Raw genomic sequence first — 22,152 nt, 5'->3', positions numbered from 1 at the left:
CCCTCAGTGGGGCAAAGAACCTCCCGCTCTGTTCAGCTCTCAGGCACTGGCCTGGGGCAGTTACCTGGAGCAGGAGGGGTCAGACCTGGGGAAGGAGAGGCGAGGCCAGCCCCTGCCCAGGGTCAGTGAGCTTCTGCCCCCTGTACACAGCCCACGTCCATTGAGACCCTCAGCTTTGTTGGTGGGTCTAGATGGGAAAGGGGAGGAAGGAGAGGCCTGGTCCACCCCTCAGGGCTCAGAAAGCATAGCTCGCCAGTGACCCCTTCCTTCTGACACTGCCAGCTTGTCACCATCAGTGCCACCAACTAGCCCTGTGGCCAAGTGAGACATCACCTCTGGGACAGGACAGAAGTCCCCAGATGGCCCTTTCCAATGAACACGGAAGTGCCAGGCATCATCCCAGGAGGCTCTGAGGCCCTGGGCTTTATAGGCTGAGAGAGAAATAAACCCGACATATAACCAGCACCCTTCACTGAAGGCTCGCCCTGCTGGGCCCGGGGCTAGGGCTTGCTGCATATCCCCAAGTCCACTTCTCCCACAGCCCTGGGAGGGAGGCGCAATGGGAGGAAATGAGGGGAAGTGGGCTGCGTGTGGTCACACAACTTGGAAACTGCAGGGAGGAGTTTAAGGTTGACTGGCTGGCTCTGGAGTCGCTGCCGGTGGCCTGTCTGGGGAAAGGAGCTGGTAGGGAGAGGGGTCTGTGGCTGTGGGTCCACAGGGAGGGTGAGGCAGGCTTTGGGGCCCCTGCAAGCTGGCCTAGCTAGGTCTTTCCTGTAGCCCCTGTGAGAAGCTAAGGGAACAGTCCACCTCCTGGGCAGAGCGGGGCCAGAGCAGGAGGTCAAAGTGGATGCCACCCAAGGAAGGACTTCCTAACAGTTCAGCTCTGCAGGGACTGAGCCCTCTGCCCAAGGAGGTGGCAAGCCCAGATCAAGCTGGGCTACAAAATTCTGTGGATTCTCTAACCCGGCTTCGATGTGGCTCCTTCCTCCTCCTCGCGGAGGGGCCCTCGGCCCTGGACTGTCTATTGAGTGCTACCCATTGGGATGCTGGCATTTATTTGAACACCAGCAGGGACTTCTTCCCTGATCGTGTGTCCTACTTAACTCCCTGTCACTTCCCACCCCTGCTTTATTAGTTTCTATAACAGACATTAGTTGATCGTTTTACTATTTTCCTTGTTTGTTGCATGTGAGGTCCCTGAGGGCAAGTACCATGTTGGTCTTATCCACACTGTGTCCCCAGAGCCTAGCACAGAGCCTGTCATCCAGTTGTGCTCCATAAACACCAACTGGATGAACAGACGGCACACTGGAGGGGTGCTGACACCCCGAACTGCCCACCAGTGGAGCCAGCAGGCTCGGACTCTCGGGATCAAGGAACAAACAAGGACGATTATTAGCAATAGGGCACTGATGTAGCGTGAGGATCATTAAGGATGAGCAGGGCTGGCTTGGCCTGGGCTCCCCCAAGTCCCAAGGGGACACTCCTTGGTCGTTGTCACAGGAGCAGCATTCCCTGGGGAACATGGTGGCTCACATGGGCAGGAGGGAAACAAGGGCTGGAAAGTGGGAGGCTGGGACCCAGCCAAGTCCCCCTCTGACCTCAGTTATTCCGTCTCCACAACAGATCTGGCTGATGAGAGGTAGGAAGGGCCCTCGGAGAGGCCGAATGCTGCTGTTTCTCATCCAGGAGAAGGAGGCACAATGGGCCGGGCGGTAAGAGAGCGAGCCCCGATCTCCTGTGTGCAGGTAGGCCGAGAGGCCGAGGGTGCTCATGCCACGGGGGCTGACTCGGACAATCTCCACAGTGACGCCACCAGCCTGACATCCAGGACACTGGACAGAAGCATCCCTGGCACCAGGCAGCCTACCAGGGCCGAGTGTTCGTGCAGGCTGGGCCCAGCTGCCTTGCCCAGCTCCAGCCGTCTTCCTCCCTACAAATCTCTGCTTATTTAACAACCATCTCTCTTGTTCCATCAACCCTCCCGGAGCCACCTTTCTCCTCTCTCTCCACCCCCCAACCCCCCTCCACCCCCCTCCCCGTGTCTGAAGGTCTCCCTGTGTGTTTGGATTTCACCTGCCTTACCAACATTTCCTGTCTTCAGATCTGTAGAGAAAGGCTGGGTATAACCCAAGCCTGTGCCTTCTCTACCTGGGGGTGGGGAGCAGAGCAGGGGAGGGGCCATGAGGACCCCAGGCTCCAGAGTAAAACCAGCTCTGCCTGTTGAGAAACATCAACCTTGTGAGAATCCCATTCCGCCAGGGGGCGCTCCCTCCCCAGCAGGATTGCCCTGATCACTTATTGCCTTGTTTCTGTTCTAGAATACACCATCCACAGAATGCCAGCTTGCCAAGGGGGAAAGATTCATTGAATATAACCATCAATTGTGAGGCACATCCAATTTCTTAAACCTTTTTTTTTATAAATCTTTATTGTTGAAAGCATTACATTCTTAGACCTTTTTAAATTTGTTTTTAACTTTCTGTCTGAGAGAGTAGCCTTTGATTCAATCACCCAGGCCCCACAGTGCTTGTTCTTCCTTCAATATACCTTTTTTATTTTTTAAAGAAAAAATTATGTCTGAGAATTGAGGAAATCGGATAGTGTTGAAACTGAAATAAAAAGGGGGAAAACGGTTTCTAATGGGAAGAAGCCAGGGAAACTCCGAGCTCCTCTCCTGCGTACCTCAGGCTCCCACAGCCGGCTCTCGGCCATCGGTGTCTGCCTCCCTCTGGTCCAGGCCCCCCTCCCCAACCTCCATCCCAACCCCTGGCCTCCCAGAACCACTCCTGTCCCTATAGCCCATCCCCACTAGGCAGCCAGAGGGAGCTTTTCAATGAGAGTGTATTGCACCCCCTTATTAAAATGCCCTCAGGATTCCCAAGAGAAAAGAGCCTGGTGTGACCCCGACCCACACAGGGCCTCCCCACGGGTCCTTCTTCCCTCTGCCACTCCCCTGAGCCACCCTGGCCTCTTTGCTGCTCTCTGAAAATGCCAGTTCATCCCCACCTTGGGGCTTCTTCCTGGCCGTTCCCTCTGCTGGAAGACTGCACCCCCGCCCCTCAAAAAAAGGGGGCAGCAGGCACTGGTCTGGAAGCAGCTGTCACAAAGCCCAGGTACCCCATGCACCACAAAAGCACCTGTGACTGTAAGCTGAGCATCTCCCCTTCTTGAGTCCCAGGCTGCTGTCTTGGGCCCTGGACTCGTGAGGGACGTGCATGACCCGGGGGATCTGCTCTCTGAGCCCAGAGCACGGATGCTGGTGGTGCTGTCCCCTTGGGGAGCTCAGCCACACAGAATACCCAGCAGCCCCCATATCCTCTTGGGCCCCTTGGCTGACTAGTAGGAGGGCCCCACCTGCCAAGCAACTCCCATTGCCCACCCCTTGACCTTTGTCCCTGCAGTGGCCCCTTTTTTTTTCCAAAGTGAAGAAGTTGGAACTGAACTTACATAGAGTAAGCTTAGTAGATTACAGAAGTATTCTTTTTCTTTTTTTAATCCTCACCTGAGGATATATTTCTTGTTTTTTACTGATTTTTAGAGAGGATGTTTAGAGAAACATCCATATGAGAAAGAAACATCGATTGGTTGCCTCCCAAATGCGACTCAACCAGGGATTGGTGCATTTTCTTCTAGATCATTTGGCGCAATCTGGGTATGTGCCTTGACTGGGAATCGACCCTGCAACCTTTTGGTGCACAGGACGATGCTCCAACAAACTGAGCCACCCAGCCAGGGCCCTGCAGTGTCCTTGCCTGACACCATCCCTTACTCCCCACCACCTGCCAATCCAAGACCTACTCGCCCTTCCAGACCCCTGTCAAGACCCACCCAGCATTGAATCCACAACGAAGCCTGGTTACCCAGAGCCAGTGGGATCCACTACCCCTTCCAGCATCTTCACCAAAGGCTGGGGGCTCACAGGGTCTGCAGTCCCTGTCGGGAGGGAAACTCCAACACCCAGCCAGGACCAGCGAATAGAGGACACACATCCCCAAATGAGGGAAAACACAGTGAGATCAACCTCCGAAGATCTCCCAGGGGAGCCATGCTTTGAGCTAAGTTATGAGTATTTATTGGACAAATAGCTACCCAGTACCTGCAATGTGCCAAGCACCCCGCCAGGGGTGGGAACCGTAAACAGGGCAGACCTTGTCCTGCCCTGGGGGAAGAGGACACAGTGATAGACATAAATACTGAGATTAGAAGAAAGCAGGGCAGGGCTTAGAGAGGGCAGGAGGTTGGGCATTGAGGGGATGTTTGAGCAGGGCATGAAGGAGAGGCCATTTGATCGACCGGATGCCTCTCTCAGAGAAGACAGCAAACACAATGGTCTGGGTGGCTCTGGGCTTAAAGGCTTCCTCCTCCTGAAAGCCATCTTGGATTGCTTCTCCTGGTCCCCAGTGCACCTGCACACTATTCCGTGAGCTTCACCTGCCTCACCCTGGATGCTTGTGCTCAATAAGATCATCTGGAGGATAAATGGATGAGAAGATGAATTCACACAACAGAGGAGCGATCTGTGTCGCCAAGGGGAGATGGCTGGGTGCTCCTACTCTGATGTCCCCAGTGCCCGGGACAGTGCCTGGCATACAGCAGGTGCTCAGTAAGTGGTGCCAGACATATGGAAGTGGTGCCAGAAAATAAGGTCAATGATGGCTTCTCTCTGAGGACAAGGCTTCCCCAACTCCCCTCAGTGCCCTGGCGCCCCATCTCCTGGTGGAGAGACACCCACCCTCAGTCTATCAGTGGGGTCATGACCCCTCAGCCCAGCAGGGCCCAGGAAAATGTTTCTGCTCCCCAGAGATAAATGGCTGCTCCTTGCTCTGATTGTTAGCAGTACATTGGCAGGGGGAAACTGGAGGCCTGGCCTTCCTGCTCCTCTCGAGAGCAGCTGGCAGTGGCCCTAGATCCTGGAGAAGGTGACCCTCGTGGTTGGTCTACAAGGAATTGCAGCGACAGACCATTTGCACATCACATGAGGGAAGCTTGAACGCCAAGGTGGTGGGTTGTGTGGGTGTGAGTACCTGAGAGACTGGATGAGTGGAGTGTGAGCGGATATGAGGGTGTGGGCGCATGTGTGCACGAGTGCACAGGAAGGCAGAAAAACGATCTAGAAGAAAATGCACCAAAATGATCTCTGGGAGAGAGAATCCAGATGGTTTTTATTGGCTTCTGTGTTTTTCTGTATTTTCCTAATTTTCTATGCTCAGCCTGTGCTACTTTTAGAATCAGAAAAGAGCTAATATAAGTCTTTAAAAAAAGAAAACGTCATTCTTTAAGGCCATGGGTGCAAAAGGCAGAGGACAGACGACAAGGAGACAGCTGTAGCTCTGCAGGCACCTGGGCCTGGGCAGGAGGACAGGTGCTGTGGGTGACCAGAGAGAGGCAGGGCCTCCAACCCCGCTTCCTCACACCCACCTCCTGTGTGAAATTGCCTTCTTTGCCCCATTGGGAATCTCAGCTCCTTCGGACCCCGATGCTCCTGAGTTATCTGCCCGGTATTCAGGTAGGGCCTGGGCCAGGAGGGGCTGGGTGTGGGCAGCCTGAGAGACAGGTGGAACATATCTTGGCTAAGTTCAGCGCCACCTTTTGTCCTGGGGCCTGAGATTCCACATCTTGGGTGCCTGGTGCCTGGAGGGGCTGCCTACAAGTTCAAGCTTGGTGTCCAGAGACAAATCTCCATGATGCGCTGCAGTTGGGGTAAGAGGCAGAGTGTAGGCTCTACAATTATTTTAAGTGCCTACAACGTGCCAAAACTGAAATGCAGTAAGTCTGTTGTAAAGGGCTGGGTCTATTGAGAGAGGGCTCCCAAGTCCCGGAATCAGGAGGAAGCTCCCCTAGAGGTTGGCATGTCCTGGCCATGTCAAGATCTTGGGACTTAGAGGGGACCCCGAGTCTCCCTCCAGGTCAGGGCTGTGCAGAGAGGCCTGGATATTGCCACGCCGCCTCCTCTCGCCTTCCCCCACCTCGGCTTTCAGAGAAGCTGGCCCTGCCCACACCTCCAGTGGCCCCAGCCCTGTGAGACAATACATCTCTGTTGTTTATGGTGCTTTGTTACAGGGGGCCTAGGAAACGGATGCGGGGATGATATTGGGGTATAGCATGCAAGTGTGTTTTGGCCTCACTAATCCTGGCTCCTGGATGACCCCTTTACCTAAGAGCCAAGCCTTGGAGGGTTTGGTTCTCCGCAGCAGAGAACATGGTGCCCCTGGGAGGAGGCACTGCGAACAGGGGGCGAGTAGAGAGAAGCCGGCTTGCAGGCTGGAAATGTGAAAGGGAGAAGCAGTGGGGAGAGATGTGAAGCCCCACATTGGCCCCGCAGGGCTGAGCCTTGGGCTGGGTAGAAGGGGCCATGGAAAACACGAGTCACAGAGACCTCCAGGAACCCAAGCCCGCAGTCCACCTCCTGCCGCTCCGGCAAGCCCCCGCTGAGGGCGGCGCTGTGGGTACCATGGCACAGCAGCGGTGGCCGCTCTGACTTTCTGCAGGTCGTAGGGCAGGTGTCCAGAGTCCGCACGTTCCCCAGAACAGGATGGGGAGCTGCCGAGAGGGCTGGTAGCCCAGCAGAGGCCTTGACAGGTGCCTCTGGGCCAGAGGGGGACAATGAGCTCAGAGATGAGGAGGAACTCCAAAGCCAGACCGTGGCAGAGCCAGGCCAAGGTGCCACCCACCACACTCCCAGCTCTCCCTCGCACAAGGGCCAGCCAGGGTATAAACACAGGATTCTCTGCGGTGACAGTGATGGGGGACAGACACACGGCAGGGGCCGGAGACAGACAGATGGCTGCTGGTCTCACTCTTGTGGGAGACTGAACCAAGTTCCACAGCTCACCCCAGCATCGTTACCCAACCACTACTTCACCTATCTCGGGCCAGACAGCTGCAGCCCATGTCCGGTGGGAAGGACTCTCCTCCCTGGCCCCTGCCAGGGGCAACGTGACCCGATCAGAGAGACAGCCTGGTGCCTAAGGGGGCGAGGGACACAGCCCAGACTCATGGACTCCAACATCAGTGAACATTTATTTTCTTTTCTAGGCCTCTGGTGAAGAAGGTCAACGTCACCACACAGGCAGAGCGCGGACAGCCAGGGGAAGTAGCATATCCTCTGGGCCTGGCAGGGGTATGCCAGGGACAGACAGGACCTGGTCGTCCTGCCAGAGGACAGCAGAGAAGGCTGCGCCACCTCAGCACCTGACGTGAAAGCCCTTCTTCACAGAGCGCAGAGGGGCGTCCTTCAGAGGCTGGGAGACCTGCTTCAGGGAGGAGGCGGCCGGCCGGCGTGGGCACTGCCGATCTCTGCAGGTTGTGCCTGGATGCCTGGGTCAGGGCTGAGCGGGCCGACTGGGCCATGGAGGCTAACTAGGGCCGCTGCAAGGCAGAGGAGGACTGGAGCCCCGGGGAGGCGAACCTGCTGGCCATGAACCCAGAGCCCGAGGCTGATGAGAACAAGGAAGACGGGGAGGAGATGTTCGTGTGCAGGCTGGCCGTCTCCTTGCTAGGATGCAGGTCCTTCGAGACATTGTGGGTCACCATGCGGATCAGCCGGCCATGCTGGTCTATGACCTTATGTATCATGAAGTCAGGCTGGTGGGTGGGTGCCAGTTCGTTGAAGTACAGGTTTTGGTAGACCTGAGGTGAGAACTGTGGGGAACAGAGCAGGGCGTGTGGGGACAGGCAGGGGGCACCTGGACCAAGATCAGGCTCGAAAGCAGGATGGGCCAGGGGTCCTTCCAGGCCAACGAATCTCCAGGTACTCTGGTTGTCGCTGATGGCCACAGCCTTCTGGGCCCACAAGCCACTGTGCCGAGGCCCGTCAGCCCTCCTCTTGGTGCTGACAGCCCTCCTGTGAGGCTGGCCCTGGGCTGGCCCCACCTTGGAATGAGACCTCAGGCTGGACCGAGTGGGGCTCAGGTACAAGGAGCTCCCAGCGTGCTCCCACACCTGCCATTAGCTCTCGCCAAGATGCACTTGGAGTCCCACCTCCAGGAGAGGGTAGGGAGGCCAAACGGTCCCTTTTCTCCTTGACCTTCCCCCAGCCCGGGACAGAGAGCTACCTCGCTTATTCTGAGTCCCCGCCACAGAGGCTGGGCGCTCCCGTAATGCCCCTCTGGCAGATGAGGAGGGAGAGGCTAAGAGAGGCTGGGATCTGCCCGAGTAAGAGACAGGATGGGGCTCAAAGCGGGTCCCTCCCAAGTCTCGACTCCTTTCTCTCCCCAGGAGAGCCCCCTTCCATTCCCTCTGCCTCTTACTGACTGGGTTCCCCTGGCACCATCACACCTGTGTCTGCTCAGGAGGAGCCCACAGTGTGGAGACACGCGCAGTAGACACACTGACAAACTAATAGCCAGACCCTGGGAAATGCTTTGAAGGCGATGAAGGTGCCAGGCCCATGGAGGACATCCTCCCATAGACCCAATGAGGCTTGTCCGCAAGGACAAAACCTGTGTCCATGGTTTCAACCGGAGCTTTGGCAAACAATGTCATGCTGCAATTGTCCTGCTCAGAATCCCATTAAAGGACCCATGTTCCCCTCACCCCACTGGAGGCCCCTGTGGGCACTGATGGAGCCTCCAGCCCAGCATCCCAGGGAGCGCCCCACCCTGCCACACCTGGTGCTTCATCAAGCCAAGCTGCACGTTGGTGGACAGGAGTCCAGGACTCCGCAACCGCTCCTTGGGCTTGTACGCTGCTCCCAGAATTTTGCTCACCTGCAAGAGTCATGGGCAAGAGTGAAGGCTCAGGACGGAGAGCTGTGGGCCCATCAAATCCCCACCCCCTCACCCCACCCCCGTGTCCCCTATCAAGCCTGACCTGCTTGTCCTTGGACTCCCACTTGTGCCAGGTGTTCTCAATATCTTCCAGGGAGCGCTCTCCAGCCCATGGGGACGTCAGGGTTATCTTCTGCAGGTTGGCCCAAGCCTCCGCCTCCGTGTCTGCATTCCCGTTCAGGAGAGCCAGCAGTGCCACCTCCTCCCGCCGCTGGTACACCAGGGCCTCAGCAAAATCCCGCTCCTCCCTAATGTGAGGGGCTTTCCTTCGTAAGATGCCCGCCACACCACAAGTCAGGGAAGCCCTCCCAGGAACCCCAAGAGGGTTTCTCCCTCCTGGATCTGATCCTCTCCAACCTTCTCATTCCTCCCATACGGCAATATGCCCAGGGCACATCACTGACGTTAGCAAAGCCCAGATTAAACTGGTTCCCAACAAGTCCTGATTCTTCCCATGACACTGTGCTCTCCCCCGTGGCAGTCTGACACCCCATCCTGACCTTACCTCTACTTCCCCTTTGGAGTACTTAAATATCCTCTCCCAGGGAAACCCTGCCTCTGCCTTGTTTGATACCCTCCCATAGGACTATAAAGACGCATGCCTTGACAGAAGCATAGGAGCCACACGGACTCTATGGGTGCCTGGAAAACTACTACTTACATGTCAAAACCCAACTCCCAAATCTCTTCTCCTATGAAGCCTTCCTTAGTTAATCCACCCAATCAGAGGACTGTCCTCAGCCATCCCTATTATATATATATATTGATTTCAGAGATGAAGGGAGAGGGAGAGGGAGATAGAAACATCAATGATGAGCCGAAACCGGTTTGGCTCAGTGGATAGAGCATCGGCCTGCAGACTCAAAGGTCCCGGGTTCGATTCCGGTCAAGGGCATGTACCTTGGTTGCGGGCACATCCCCAGCAGGGGGTGTGCAAGAGGCAGCTGATCGATGTTTCTCTCTCATCGATGTTTCTAACTCTCTATTCCTCTCTCTTCCTCTCTGTAAAAAATCAATAAAATATATTTTAAAAAAAAGAAACATCAATGATGAGAATCATTGATCAGCTGCCTCCTGCACACCCCACACTGGGGATCAAGCCTGCAACTCAGGCATTTGGCCTGACTGGGAATCAAACCACGACCTCCTGGTTCATAGGTCAATGCTCAACCACTGAGCCACGCCGGGCAGGCCCATCCCTGTTCTTAATATCCATCACTTATCACATAGAATGGCAGCCATGAGTTTGCATGTCCACCTCCCCAGTGCACTGGGAGTTATCAGAAGCAGGATCCATGCTTGGATTGTTTGGGATCTCTAGAACCTATTACAGGGCCTGGCAACCAGCAGGGCCTTAATCAATAATTTTTGAATAACCCAAAATTATCCAAGATTTGGTCAGGGATAAGGGTAGAGCATGGGGGGAGGAGGAACCTATAGAGGAAAGAACAGGTAGCAAGCGTTCTGCCTTCCCCGTGACTCAGAAAAAGAATCCAGTGTCTGTTCAGGACCAAAGCCCTGGGCACTCTCCTGCCAGGGCCCTGTGGCCACATAGAGATGGGAAGCCAGCACTGGCAAATCTGAATCTGGCTCTGGGGCAGGGTCCCATCTAAGGACGTGGGTTTTTATGTGGCAAAGTCAAATGCTCAATCTTTCAGCTGAGCTGAGCTGCAAGAACAGAGCCTCGGGCTCTTAGGCCACAGCTGCCACCTATGGAGCCAAGTTTCCAGCAGGTCCCCAGCCTTTGGCCTTCCAGGGCTTTCCCTGAATGTGCCCAGCACCACCCAATGCAGGTGAGGTTGCCTGGGACCTGGAGAGGCTCCCAGCACCCCCTCCCTGGGCCAGAGGAAACCAGGTAACTCACTGCAGCCCTGGATAGATCTTCTTGGAGGCATGTATGGATTCACTCTTTTTCTTTAAGCTTTTATGTAGTTCATCATCATCAAGATTCTGGATATCCTTCAGCCTGCTCCAAACTTTCAGGCCAAATGTCCCTGTGATTTAAGCAGACTCAACTCAGTGACAATGACTGGCCTAGCCTCCCCCACTCTGAACCTCTGCCCCTCACCCTCCACCCTCGAGTCACTCAGCAATCCCTTACGCCTGTCCCACACTTCCTGATGCCCACCATATGTCAGGCATTATGCTGGCTACTCAACAAATATCCGAAGGAATCAGATGCTAGCCCTAGTATATACTTGGAGCTCAGGCCTAAGGCATCCTGCCCCACATGTAGGAGAGAGTATTAGGGCAAGGACTGAGTGATCCTCAGTTGGGTTTCAAGTAGCTCATGTATGAAATGGCAATGATACAAAATGATCAGGGGTACCAGACATGGGGCTGGGGAGAAACAGGCCTGGAGTAGAAAGCAGGTAGTGAGCACAGAGAAACATGAGTCCTACTACTTCTGGGCAGGGGCAGAGTATAGTAGTAGGCCATTGCCCTGTTGCAGACTTTTTTTAATTAAGAAAAACAAAACAGGTATGTTACAAAACCATATTTCTATAATAGACAAATATGCAAATTGACCGTACCTTCGCTATGCCCATGATTGGCCAGGAGGCGCGGGGGGGCGGGACTCGGGGTGGCCGGGGTAGCTGATTGGGCCGGCGGGACGCTGAGCTGCGTTGCCAGCAGCAGCACTAGCTCAGCGTCTGCGCCATGGCTATGCTGCGGCACAGAAGGGGCCTCTGGGGCAGGAAGCTGACTTCCCGCCGCACGGACCATCAAAAGTGGGGGAGCTGAGTGCCTGTCCGCTCAGGCAGCAGACCTTTCAGAAGCCTCCGGCGCCTGGTGCACCAGCGGACAGGTACCCAGCTCCCCGTGATCGAAAGCGAAAGCGTGTAGGGGACCCTACACGTGCATGATTCAATCATGCACTGGGCCTCTAGTATTTCTATAAAACCATTGGAGAGCTATAGAAGCAAAAAAAATAGATGAACTAAATTACAGAAAGGAAAATGTCTTTCCAAGAAGAACTGAAATCAGGACCTGCTTTCTTTTCTGGGAACATTTTTCTGAATCAGGACTCAGGCTGGGTGAGAATCAGGCTCAGCTTAGCAGAAGGAAGCTACTGGAAGGAAGAGAAAGCAGCAGAGCCTCTGACAGCCATTCTGGCTGGCATGATGGATTAAGTCCAGGGGAGTTCCAAATGCATAGATCTTTTTCCCACCGGACGTTTACTTAGTACTGGGGGAGATGAGAGTCTGGGGTTAGGCTAGAAAGACAGAGTGAGATCATTGAGAGACAGTGTCCCACTGGAGGAAGAAGCCTATAACAAACACAATAGACTTAACCCCAGAGACCATTGAAGACAGAAGTAAGCTCAATCTACCTAAAGATGCAGTTCAGTCCCAACCCAGCTCAGTTCCTGGTTGCATTAGGATGAGCAGCCCTATACACAGAAAAGAGCAAATGTAATGGAGGAAAATCATTATCAACTTTACTCTCTATGGTCCTTTATACAAAGTTCAGAAAAGTTTTATTTTGAAGTATTTCTGTTTTGGGGGTTTTTAATGCATATGACATGTGAAAAGATAGGAAAATGTAACCGATAATCAAAAGAAGAAATAGGCATTAGAATCAGACCCACAGATAATTCAGACATTTGAGTTAGCAGATAAACACTTTAAAATAACTATTATAAGTAATGTTAAATACAATAAAGGAAGATAGAACAAAATGGAGGAAGAAAAGGGGGGAGAATTTCAACAGTGAATTGGAATTTATAGAAAAGGACCAAATGAGTATTCTAGAGCTAACAAATATAAAAATACAAGAATTGATCAGATAGATTTATCACATAGAATAGCAGCCATGAGTTTGTTAAATATTAAATATTCCAGATTTAATATTAAATATTCCAGATTTAATAGCAGACTGCATATAGGAGACAGAATTAATAAACTGGAAGGCAGGTCCGTGGAAAAGATCCAAACTGGAATGGGGAGATTGAAGAAAAACTGGAGATGAAAGTTTCGGTGGAGAGAGTCACAGACGTGATGGCCATAGGGTCAGAGTGTGTGCCTTGGATGGACGGGTATAGAGTTAAAACTAATGGGAAAGCTAACAGCCATGCCTGCAGGTCTGATATGTGCATCTCTAAGTGTGCATGCAGCCAAAGGAAAGAAATTCAAAGAGCAGCTAATGAAACCAGAGAAGCTTCCCATATATACTCTACCACCTCTCCAGTCTAACTATGTTGAAGAGCACCCTGGAAACTTACAAATGGGCTTTGTCTCCGTCCGCACTACAACTGGTTGTTATATTCGCTGGTGCATATGTTCTTTGTGAAATATGGGATAATGGAGACAGTTCAATTTGGAAAAAGATGCATTATGTTTATCTGAAGATTTCACCGTGAAAGTTTCTTCTGGAAATTGCCGTGATTACAGTTTCAGGATTGGTAGGCTTGGTTTCAGCAAGAAAAGGTTCTAGATTTAAGAAAATTGCTTATCCATCGGGGCTGGCTACTTAAGGAGCAACTGTTTGTTACCCAGTTCAGTCCATAATAATTGCAAAGGTAACCTGGGGAAAGGCATATGGTACGAGCCAGCAAATTTATGAAGCAGTTAAATCATCGTACACACAAAAACAACAAAAAAGAGTCACTTCCTGAACCTAAAGGAAAAACTAAGCTGGGAAGTTATGCTGAAATAGAAATACCTGTGAAAACAGCTCACGACCTGAAATACTCAACGGCTTTGTCAACAGAACTCAGTTCTGAAACGAAGACCAAATCAGAGTCCACCTCAGGTGCTACACAGCTTATGCCTGACCCCAAGCTCGAGGATCTCAGGCAGTCCCACCCAGAAGATGTAGACATGTACAGCACTAGAAGCTGAAATAGTGTACAGAGAGAACTACAAGATGTGTGAAATTTCAAATAATAATGGGGAGGGGATCATGTCATGGGTATTTGTGACACATACAGCATAACAAAGCAAATGTATCTCCCTTTCATCTTCTAATGTATAGTTTGACCAATCACATAAGTGATTAAAACACAAACAGCAAATACAATCCAAATGATATTAAATGATTGGCGAAGAGACAGAGGTAATAGTATTAGGATGCATTTGATGACTGAAGGGTGTTTATAAACAAAAATATAGAGTAAATATGGGAACACTTATGAGACTAAGATCTGAAAAATATATGTATGTGTATATCTCAGTGCTTATACACACATATACTTGCTTTAGCTTTTTCTAATTAATATCAGCTAAATTAGAATGGTTTGTGAAAGGATATGTTCCCTGTCCTCTTTTTTCATTTCCTAGAGCTGTAATAAAATATGCATATTTTGCCCTAACTGGTTTGGCTCAGTGGATAGAGCGTCGGCCTGTGGACTGAAAGGTCCCAGGTTCGATTCCGGTCAAGGGCATGTACCTTGGTTGCGGGCACATCCCCAGTAGGAGGTGTGCAGGAGGCAGCTGATAGATGTTTCTCTCTCATCGATGTTTCTAACTCTCTATCCCTCTCTCTTCCTCTCTGTAAAAAATCAATAATATATATATTTTTTTAAATATATATGCATATTTTATTACAAAAAAAAGAAAGAAAAATGGAAAGAACAGAGCATCCGTGACACGTGACAAAGTCAAATGTTCTGATATACACGTAATTGGAACCACACAATGAGAGGAGAGAGAGCATGGGCAAAAGAAATATTGAAGAGATAATATCTGAGGATTTTTCAAAATGAATGAAAGACTCCAGATTAAAAAAGATCAGTGAACTCCAAGGAGGATAAATACAAATGAAATCACAATTTGGCACATCATAGTCAAACTGCCCAAAAAAAAAAAGCAGTCAGAGAAAAAAGAAATATTACCTTCAAAGTATCAACTTACAACTGACTTTTCAAGAGAAAACAGAAGACAATGGAATGGTCTTTTTTAAGTACTGAAAGAAAATAAACTGTCAGCTGAGAATTCTATGTCTAGTAAAATAATAAACTTTTAAGGCAAAATAAGGATGTTTTCAGAAAAATAAGAGCTTAAAGAATTTATCATTAGCAAATCAACTCTATAAGAAATAACAAAGGAAAAGGATTGCATACAGAACCCCGGCACTTCAGGAAGGAACGAAGAGCAGGAGAAATGGGAAATGAGAGGGTGAATATAACTGCTCACAGGAGCGTTAATAACAGTGCCTTGCTGGAAGGGGTACCATCTGTAGGAGTAAAACATATGGGAGCATTAGCACAAACAGGAAAGGGAGTGTAAGGTTCTTGCATAGGAAGTGGTATCAGGTCAAGAGTGCATGTTACTATCTAAAGGGTAACCACTAAAAGAATAATACAAAAACACGTCACTAAAAACTAACAGGGGAATAAAACAGGATAATTTTTTAATACTTGATTGATCCAAAAGAAGGCCAAAATAAGAAGAAGAAGAAAGAAAGAACAGATGGAATAAACAGAAAACAAATATCGGATGATAGACTTAAACCATGAAAGTAATTTCATTAATATTTAAATGGGCTAGACATCCAATTAAAAGGCAAAGATTGTCAACAGAATGATAAAATAAGGCTCGGTATAAATAATCAAGAATACAAAGAATATTCAAGAATATAAAGTATATTGACCTGGCTGGTGTAGCTGTTGGTTGGGCATCATCCCATGCACCAAAAGTTTGCCGGTTCGATTTCCAGTCAGGTCACATGCCCAGCTTATGGGTTCCATCCCCAGTAGGGGCATGCAGGAGGCAGCTGATCGATGTTTCATTCTCACATAGATGTTTCTCTCTCCCCCTCCCTTCCTCTCTCTCTAAAAATCAATTTTTTTAAAAAAAATCTTTTTTAAAAAAAATAAAATGAGGCATTTCATTGTAGAACAGGTATAAATTTAAAATATTTTTTAAAATATATTTTATTGATTTTTTACAGAGAGGAAGAGAGAGGGATAGAGAGTCAGAAACATCAATGAGAGAGAAACATCAATGAGAGAGAAACATCGATCAGCTGCCTCTTGCACACCCCCTACTGGGGATGTGCCCGCAACCAAGGCACATGCCCTTGACCGGAATCGAACCTGGGACCCTTGAGTCCGCAGGCCGATGCTCTATCCACTGAGCCAAACCGGTTTCGGCTAAATTTAAAATATTTTTAATGTAAACCCGTAAGAGATGAAAATTCAAGAAAACCTAAGTGAATTTAAGAAAGTAATAATCCTGTGATAGGAGAAAAGAGACCAACATAATGCAAGGAGGATGAATCCTCCATAGACAAGATGAGAATAAACCAGATGAATTTTTAATGAACTTTAACCAACCTCATATGGCATGACAGATTATAATCCAGAAGATTCCAGCCACAGAGCTAGTCTGCAGCTACTACCAAGCACTTTGAAAGACTGTTTAGCAGAATCTACTGAGACTCAATGTATATACCTTGTGGTTCGACAGTTCCAGTCCTAGATATATATCCAACAGAAATGCATACATTTGTTCACCAAAAAAATCTGTGTATGAATATTCATAGCAGTGTTATAGTTAATAGAACAAAATAGCCAGAAACAACTCCAATGACCACCAACAGTAGCACAGATGAAGAAATTATGGTATATAAACAACCAATTACTATTGAGCAATGAGAACAAATGAACTACTACCTTCAACAAATGGCTGAATTGCACAAACAATAATGTTGAGAGAAAGAAGCCAGACACAAAGGATAACCTGTCACATTGTTTCATGTATACGAAGTTCAAAACCAGGTGAAACCAAGCTCTGTATTTGGAAAACAGGATAGTGATTGCTTTTGGAGGGGTAGGTAGAGATGGTCGGGTTGGGGGGATGAGGGGAGCCGCAAGGACTGGTAATGTCCTGTTTCTTTATATAATGGAGGCTATATGGGTATAAACTTTGTGAAAATTCACCAAGATGAACCTCTAGATTTGGGCACTTTTCTGCATGTTATAATGTAAGAATTAAGTTTATTTTTAAGAAGAGAAAGGAATATATCTTATCAGATATATGATTTGCAAAAAAAAAAATACAAAGACAAATAATAATGTGAGTGGGTGGATGGGTGAACAGATAGTTGATGGATGGGTGGACAGACTGCCAGATGTGCAATTGAATAGATTCATATCCTGTAAAACTATTTGAACAAAGAAAGCTGCTGTGGTCTGAAACCCCCATCCCATGGATTATAAGGTTTATGTCAATTTATGTTCTGACAGGGACAGGGACAGGAAGGGCCATGGGGCATGGCTGAACTTCAGCAGGACCCATACCAATGGGATCGCCGGAGAGTCTCCAAGCCTTGACGTCCCGGTCGTTGCCAGCACTAATCACCAGCTCATAGTTGTCCACATACAGGATGTCTGCCACACTATCCAAATGGCCCTTCCAGGTCGCCAGAAGCATGGGGGGAGCCACGGAAATGGTCTGGCCATCAATGACCTACAGGAGACCGTACAGGATAATTACTTACAGCAAGACCATCGCAAAGGCTCATCAGGGGGCACCCAGGACGAGACGAAGCAGAGCCCTCAGGGCCAGGACACACTCCTACATGAACTTCTGGTGACCTTAGTTAAGTTCCCACACTTCTCTGGCCCTCACTGCCCCTTTGGTAAAATCATAAAAAGCATTTACAGCCCTAGCTGGTTTGGCTCAGTGGATAGAGAATTGGCCTCCGGACTAAAGGGTCCCAGGTTTGATTCCGGTCAAGGGCACATGCTCTGGTTGTAGGCTCGACCCCCAGGAGAGGGCATGCAGGAGGCAGCTGATCAATGATTCTCTCTCATCATTGACATTTCTATCTCTCTCTTCCTCTCTGAAATCAATAAAAATATATTTTTAAAAAGGATTTACATATTGTTATATTATTTTTTTTAAATTTCTTTATTGATTAAGGTATCACATATTTGTCCTCATGCCCCCATTCCCATCCCACACCCCTCCCCACACATGCCCCCACCCCCCTGTTGTCCCCAACCGCTGGTTAGGCGCATATGCTTGCACACAAGTCCTTTGGTTGATCTCTCCCCTTTACCCCCACCCTCCCCTACCCTCCCTCTGAGGCCGGACAGCTGATCCATGCCTCCTTGTTTCTGGGTCTGTTCTTGATCATCAGTCTATGTTGTTCATTATTTCCACTAGATGAGTGAGATCATGTGCTATTAGAAATACACTTATAAGAACCGAAAATGAGACAAGCAATAATGGTTATGGTGACTTTTAATGTTTTTATTAATTTCAGAGAAAGGAAGGGGGGAGAGAGAGAGGGGAATAGACATAAATGTTGAGAGAGAATCATTGATTGGCTGCCTCCTGCACGCCCCCTGACTGGGGATCAAGCCCACTCCCTGGGCATGTGCCCTGACCGGGAATCAAACCCTGACCTCCTGGTTCATGGGTTGATGCTCAGCCACTGAGCAACACTGGCCAGGCATGTTACTATATTACTTACCAATGCCCTCCCTATAGATTATTCCATTTGAACACAACAACCTTAGGGGATGTGTATGAGTCTCACCATTTCACAAAGAAGAGAAGTGAGTCAGAAATGTTCAGTAACCAGCCCAAGCCACATGCCGAGACAGTGATGGGGTTAGGACAAGAACCCAGGTCTTCTAAAGTTATTCACTTGGGCATTGGTAGTAGAATAGGGTGAGTAGGAGATGGCATGTCATGTTATAGTATGAAAAAATAAACTGTTCTTAACAGGGAAATGAGTGAAAATATCCAAGACCATTGTAAAAAAAATTTAACAAGATTAATTAAGGGGGCCCAGCCGGGTGTGGCTCAGTAGTTGAACGTCAATCCAGGAACCAAGAGGTCACTGGTCTGATTCCCAGTTAGGGCACATGCCCAGGTTGCAGGCTCAATCCCCAGTAGGGGGTGTGCAGGAGGCAGCCAATCAATAATTCTCTCTCATCATTGATGTTCCGGTCTCTCTCTTCCTTCCTCTCTGAAATCAATTAAAAGATATTTTTAAAAATATTAAAATATGTAATACTTTCAACAATAAAGATTTAAAAACACCATTATAACAACTTTATGCTATTACAATTTTAAAAAAGATTAATGAAGGGGAACATATTTTACCATATTCACATATGTTAAGTCACAATAGTACAAACTTTAAACAAAACAATGGAAGACAATAGAGCTCAAAAACCAACTCAAATAAACTTTGGTATATGATAAAAGTGGCAGGAAAGCTGTGGTAATATAGAGCAGGACCCAGTAGGCTGTGCTGGAATACCTGATGAACTACTAAGAGAAACTTAAATTAAACTCATATATCTTACAACTAAATAAACTGTAGATGCATCAAAGAATTATTTTCAATGAAACCATAAAACATCTAAAAGAAATTATGAGTGAATATTTATCTTACCTCTGAATAAGCTTAAAAGAGAAAATAAGTCTGGAGATTCAAATTTGGAGTCACTAGCAAGTCAATACCTTCATAAATAAAATTAAAAGGCAAATGACAAATTGGGGGAAATATCTGCAATATATGTGACAGATGGTGAGTTAATACCTTTTAATATATATTTTAAATAAGTATATGTCATTTACAAAAGATGGTTACCACAACAGAAAAATGGGCAAAGGACACGAAGAGGTAATTCACAAAATTATACATGGTCAATAAAATAAGGAAAGGTGTCAACATCATTAACAAGCAAAGTTATCTTCGTTAAAATCAAAAGAAACAATTTGTATCTATAAATCAGCCAAAAGTGTTTGGGGTGTGGGTGTGTGTGTGTGTGTGTGTGTGTTTCACTTCAAACATTTATTTATGTATTGAATGCCTTCTCTAAGCAAGGCACTCTGATTGACCCAGTGGTCCTTCACTCAGATGAATGCCACTAATACCTTACGCTGTGAAAGATAAAGCAAAACAGGCTAATAAAGTGCAAAATTGTATGAAGTTTCTGGAATGCAGTTTGGCAGTATCCGTTAAAGGTCTTAGAAAGGTTGATGTTCTATTTTTCTATTTAATGCTTTTTTTTCCCAATTTACATTCAATATCATTTTGTATTAGTTTCAGGTGTACAACTTAGTGGTTAGACAATCATTTACTTTATAAAGTATTCCCCCTGATATTTCCGGTACCCACCTGGCACCATACATAGTTATTACAATATTATTGACTATAGTTCCTATGCTGTAGACATCCCCATGACTATTTTGTAACAACCAACCTGTATTTCTCCATATCTTCACCTTTTTTACCCAGTCCTCCAACCCCTCTCCCCTCTGGCAACCACCAGTCCGTTCTCTGTAACTATGAGTCTGTTGCTATCTTGTTTGTTCACTTACATTGTTCTTTAGATTTCATATAAGTGAAATCATATGGTATTTGTCTTTCTCTGACTGACTTATTTCACTTAGCATAATACACTCTAGGTCCATCCATGCTGTCACAAAAGGTAAAATTTTATTCTTTTTATATTCCCAAAGTAGAATCACTGGGTCATAGGCAGTTCCATTTAAGATTTATGTTCTTTTGCATACTATCTCCTTGGGATAAATTACCAGATGTGCAGATAAACAGCTACAAACAAATAAAAAAGATTCATGGGGAAAAAATTTTGCTCTATAATTTATACTATTAAAAACATTTTTATTAAAATATAATTCACATACAATTTACTCATTTACAGTGCTCACTTCAATGGTTTTTAGTATATTCACAGAGTTTGCCATCACCATCACAATCAAATTTAGACCATTTCATCACCCCATAGTTTGTATAAATGGAATCATATAGTATGTGACTGTCTTCCTTCACTTAACATAATGTCTACAAGGTTCCTCATGTTGTAACATGCATCAGTACTTCATTCCTTTGTCCTGGAGTGCTGTGCCGATGCCCCGCCCCGTGGTGTGCATGCAGGGCCGTGGAAACCCCAGCAGAAGCTGCACTGAGCAGCTGCCGGCCCTGCCCCCATTGCCCCGCCCCCGCTGTGTGCCCGGCCATCTTGTGAGGGTGTTATGGTGTGAGTGTAAATTTGCATATTACCTCTTTATTATATAGGATAATAGCAAATACATGTAAACCATTCATTCCCAATACCAGATATTATTCTGTACAGTATATATACCACAATGTATTTTTCCAATCTACATTGATGGGCATTTGGGTTATTTCAAATGTGAAGTTATTACAAATAGTAATCCTATCAACAGTCTTATTCATATTTCTTAGAGCATAGATTTCTCTTGGAGATAAACCTAGGGGTAGAACTGCTGACTTATGGAATAGGCACATCCAGCTTTAGTAGCTATAGTTCTCCAAAGTGATTTTACCAATTTACATTCCTACCAGCAGTGGAAATTCCAGTTGGTCTGTATCCTTGCCAACATTTGGTATTGCCTGTCTTTTTAGTTTTAGTCATTCTAGTGGGTGTGCAGTAGTATCACATTGTGGCTTTAATTTGCATTTTCCTGATAACTAATGAAAAGGTGCTCAACTTCATTAGTCACCAGAGAAATACTGATTTTTGAACTATATAAATGTATTCCCTGCTCAAGAAAATACATAAATATTTTTATTATTTTTAAAAAGAATGCATGATTGCCCAACCGGCCTGGCTCAGTGGTTGAACATCGACCAGGAGGTCACAGTTTAACTCCCAGTCAAGACACATGCTCAGGTTGCGGGCTTGATCCCCAGTGTGGGGCATGCAAGAGATAGCCAATCAATTATTCTCTCTCATCATTGATGTTTCTCTCTCTCCCTCTCCCATCTTCTCTGAAATCAATTAAAATTGTTTTGTTAAAAAAAAAATTTTTTTTAATGCATGACTCCAGAGCCCTCACTGCAACAATCAAAGCCCATCAAAGGGGTGTGTGTGTATGTTTGTACACATGTGAAAGTGTACTCATGTGGGTGTATTTGATGTGTGCATGCTTGTGTTTTACTGGTTAATGGTGACTTCTGGTTAACAAAAATTTGTCCCAATCAACCAGTCAACCTGGAACAGGAAACATGAGAGACTCAGAATCTCAGTGCAAGCATCGTGGCCCAGCTATTTAGTAGAGCGTATCCAGTACTCTTCCTACCTCCTTCTTGTCCGAGGGGATGCTGTATTCGAGGTTGGACTGGATCAGTTTAGGAATTAAGAACTGGAACTTGTTTGTTCCACTGAGTTGAGATGACTGTCCATCAGTGACTGTGCAGTAATCATCGATGTCCCAGATCTAGGCACAAAATGTGAGTTAGTGGCCCAGCACCACTTCACTCCAGCACAAACTCACTCTGGACCCCTCCCAGACCACTGCTCCTCACTTCAGCGGGGCGGTTCTTATTCACACCTCTAAGATAACCAGATGGTCAGGCCCAGAAGGGGCCCAGGTCATCTTCTAGGTCAGACCCCTCACTAGCATGCAGAGAAGGTGAGACTGGC

At 47.7% G+C, this 22,152-nt stretch overlaps 1 protein-coding gene and 1 pseudogene across 3 annotated transcripts in view; one reads left to right on the top strand and one right to left on the bottom strand.

Moving 5' to 3' along the window:
* Positions 1-7,233: 7,233 nt before the first annotated feature.
* EFCAB8 (EF-hand calcium binding domain 8) overlaps positions 7,234-22,152 on the bottom strand; it is a 42,186-nt gene continuing 27,267 nt past the window's right edge. For both annotated transcript variants that reach the window (XM_079783759.1, XM_079783758.1), the window contains 6 exons: positions 21,809-21,946; positions 17,017-17,185; positions 10,636-10,765; positions 8,815-9,019; positions 8,613-8,711; positions 7,234-7,644 (listed from right to left, as the gene is read on the bottom strand). In XM_079783759.1, coding sequence (XP_079639885.1) covers positions 7,363-7,644; positions 8,613-8,711; positions 8,815-9,019; positions 10,636-10,765; positions 17,017-17,185; positions 21,809-21,946 — 1,023 coding nt within the window. In that variant the 3' untranslated portion in view covers positions 7,234-7,362. The remainder of the gene's footprint in view (positions 7,645-8,612; positions 8,712-8,814; positions 9,020-10,635; positions 10,766-17,016; positions 17,186-21,808; positions 21,947-22,152) is intronic.
* Positions 12,846-13,615, top strand: LOC307107405 (MICOS complex subunit MIC27-like; annotated as a pseudogene). The gene has a single exon. The product of its transcript is annotated as an MICOS complex subunit MIC27-like (transcript).

The sequence above is a fragment of the Cnephaeus nilssonii genome (assembly GCF_951640355.1).
Source record: "Cnephaeus nilssonii genome assembly, chromosome: 11".
Lineage (NCBI taxonomy): Eukaryota > Metazoa > Chordata > Mammalia > Chiroptera > Vespertilionidae > Cnephaeus > Cnephaeus nilssonii.
This window is presented reverse-complemented; position numbering and strand designations above follow the sequence as displayed.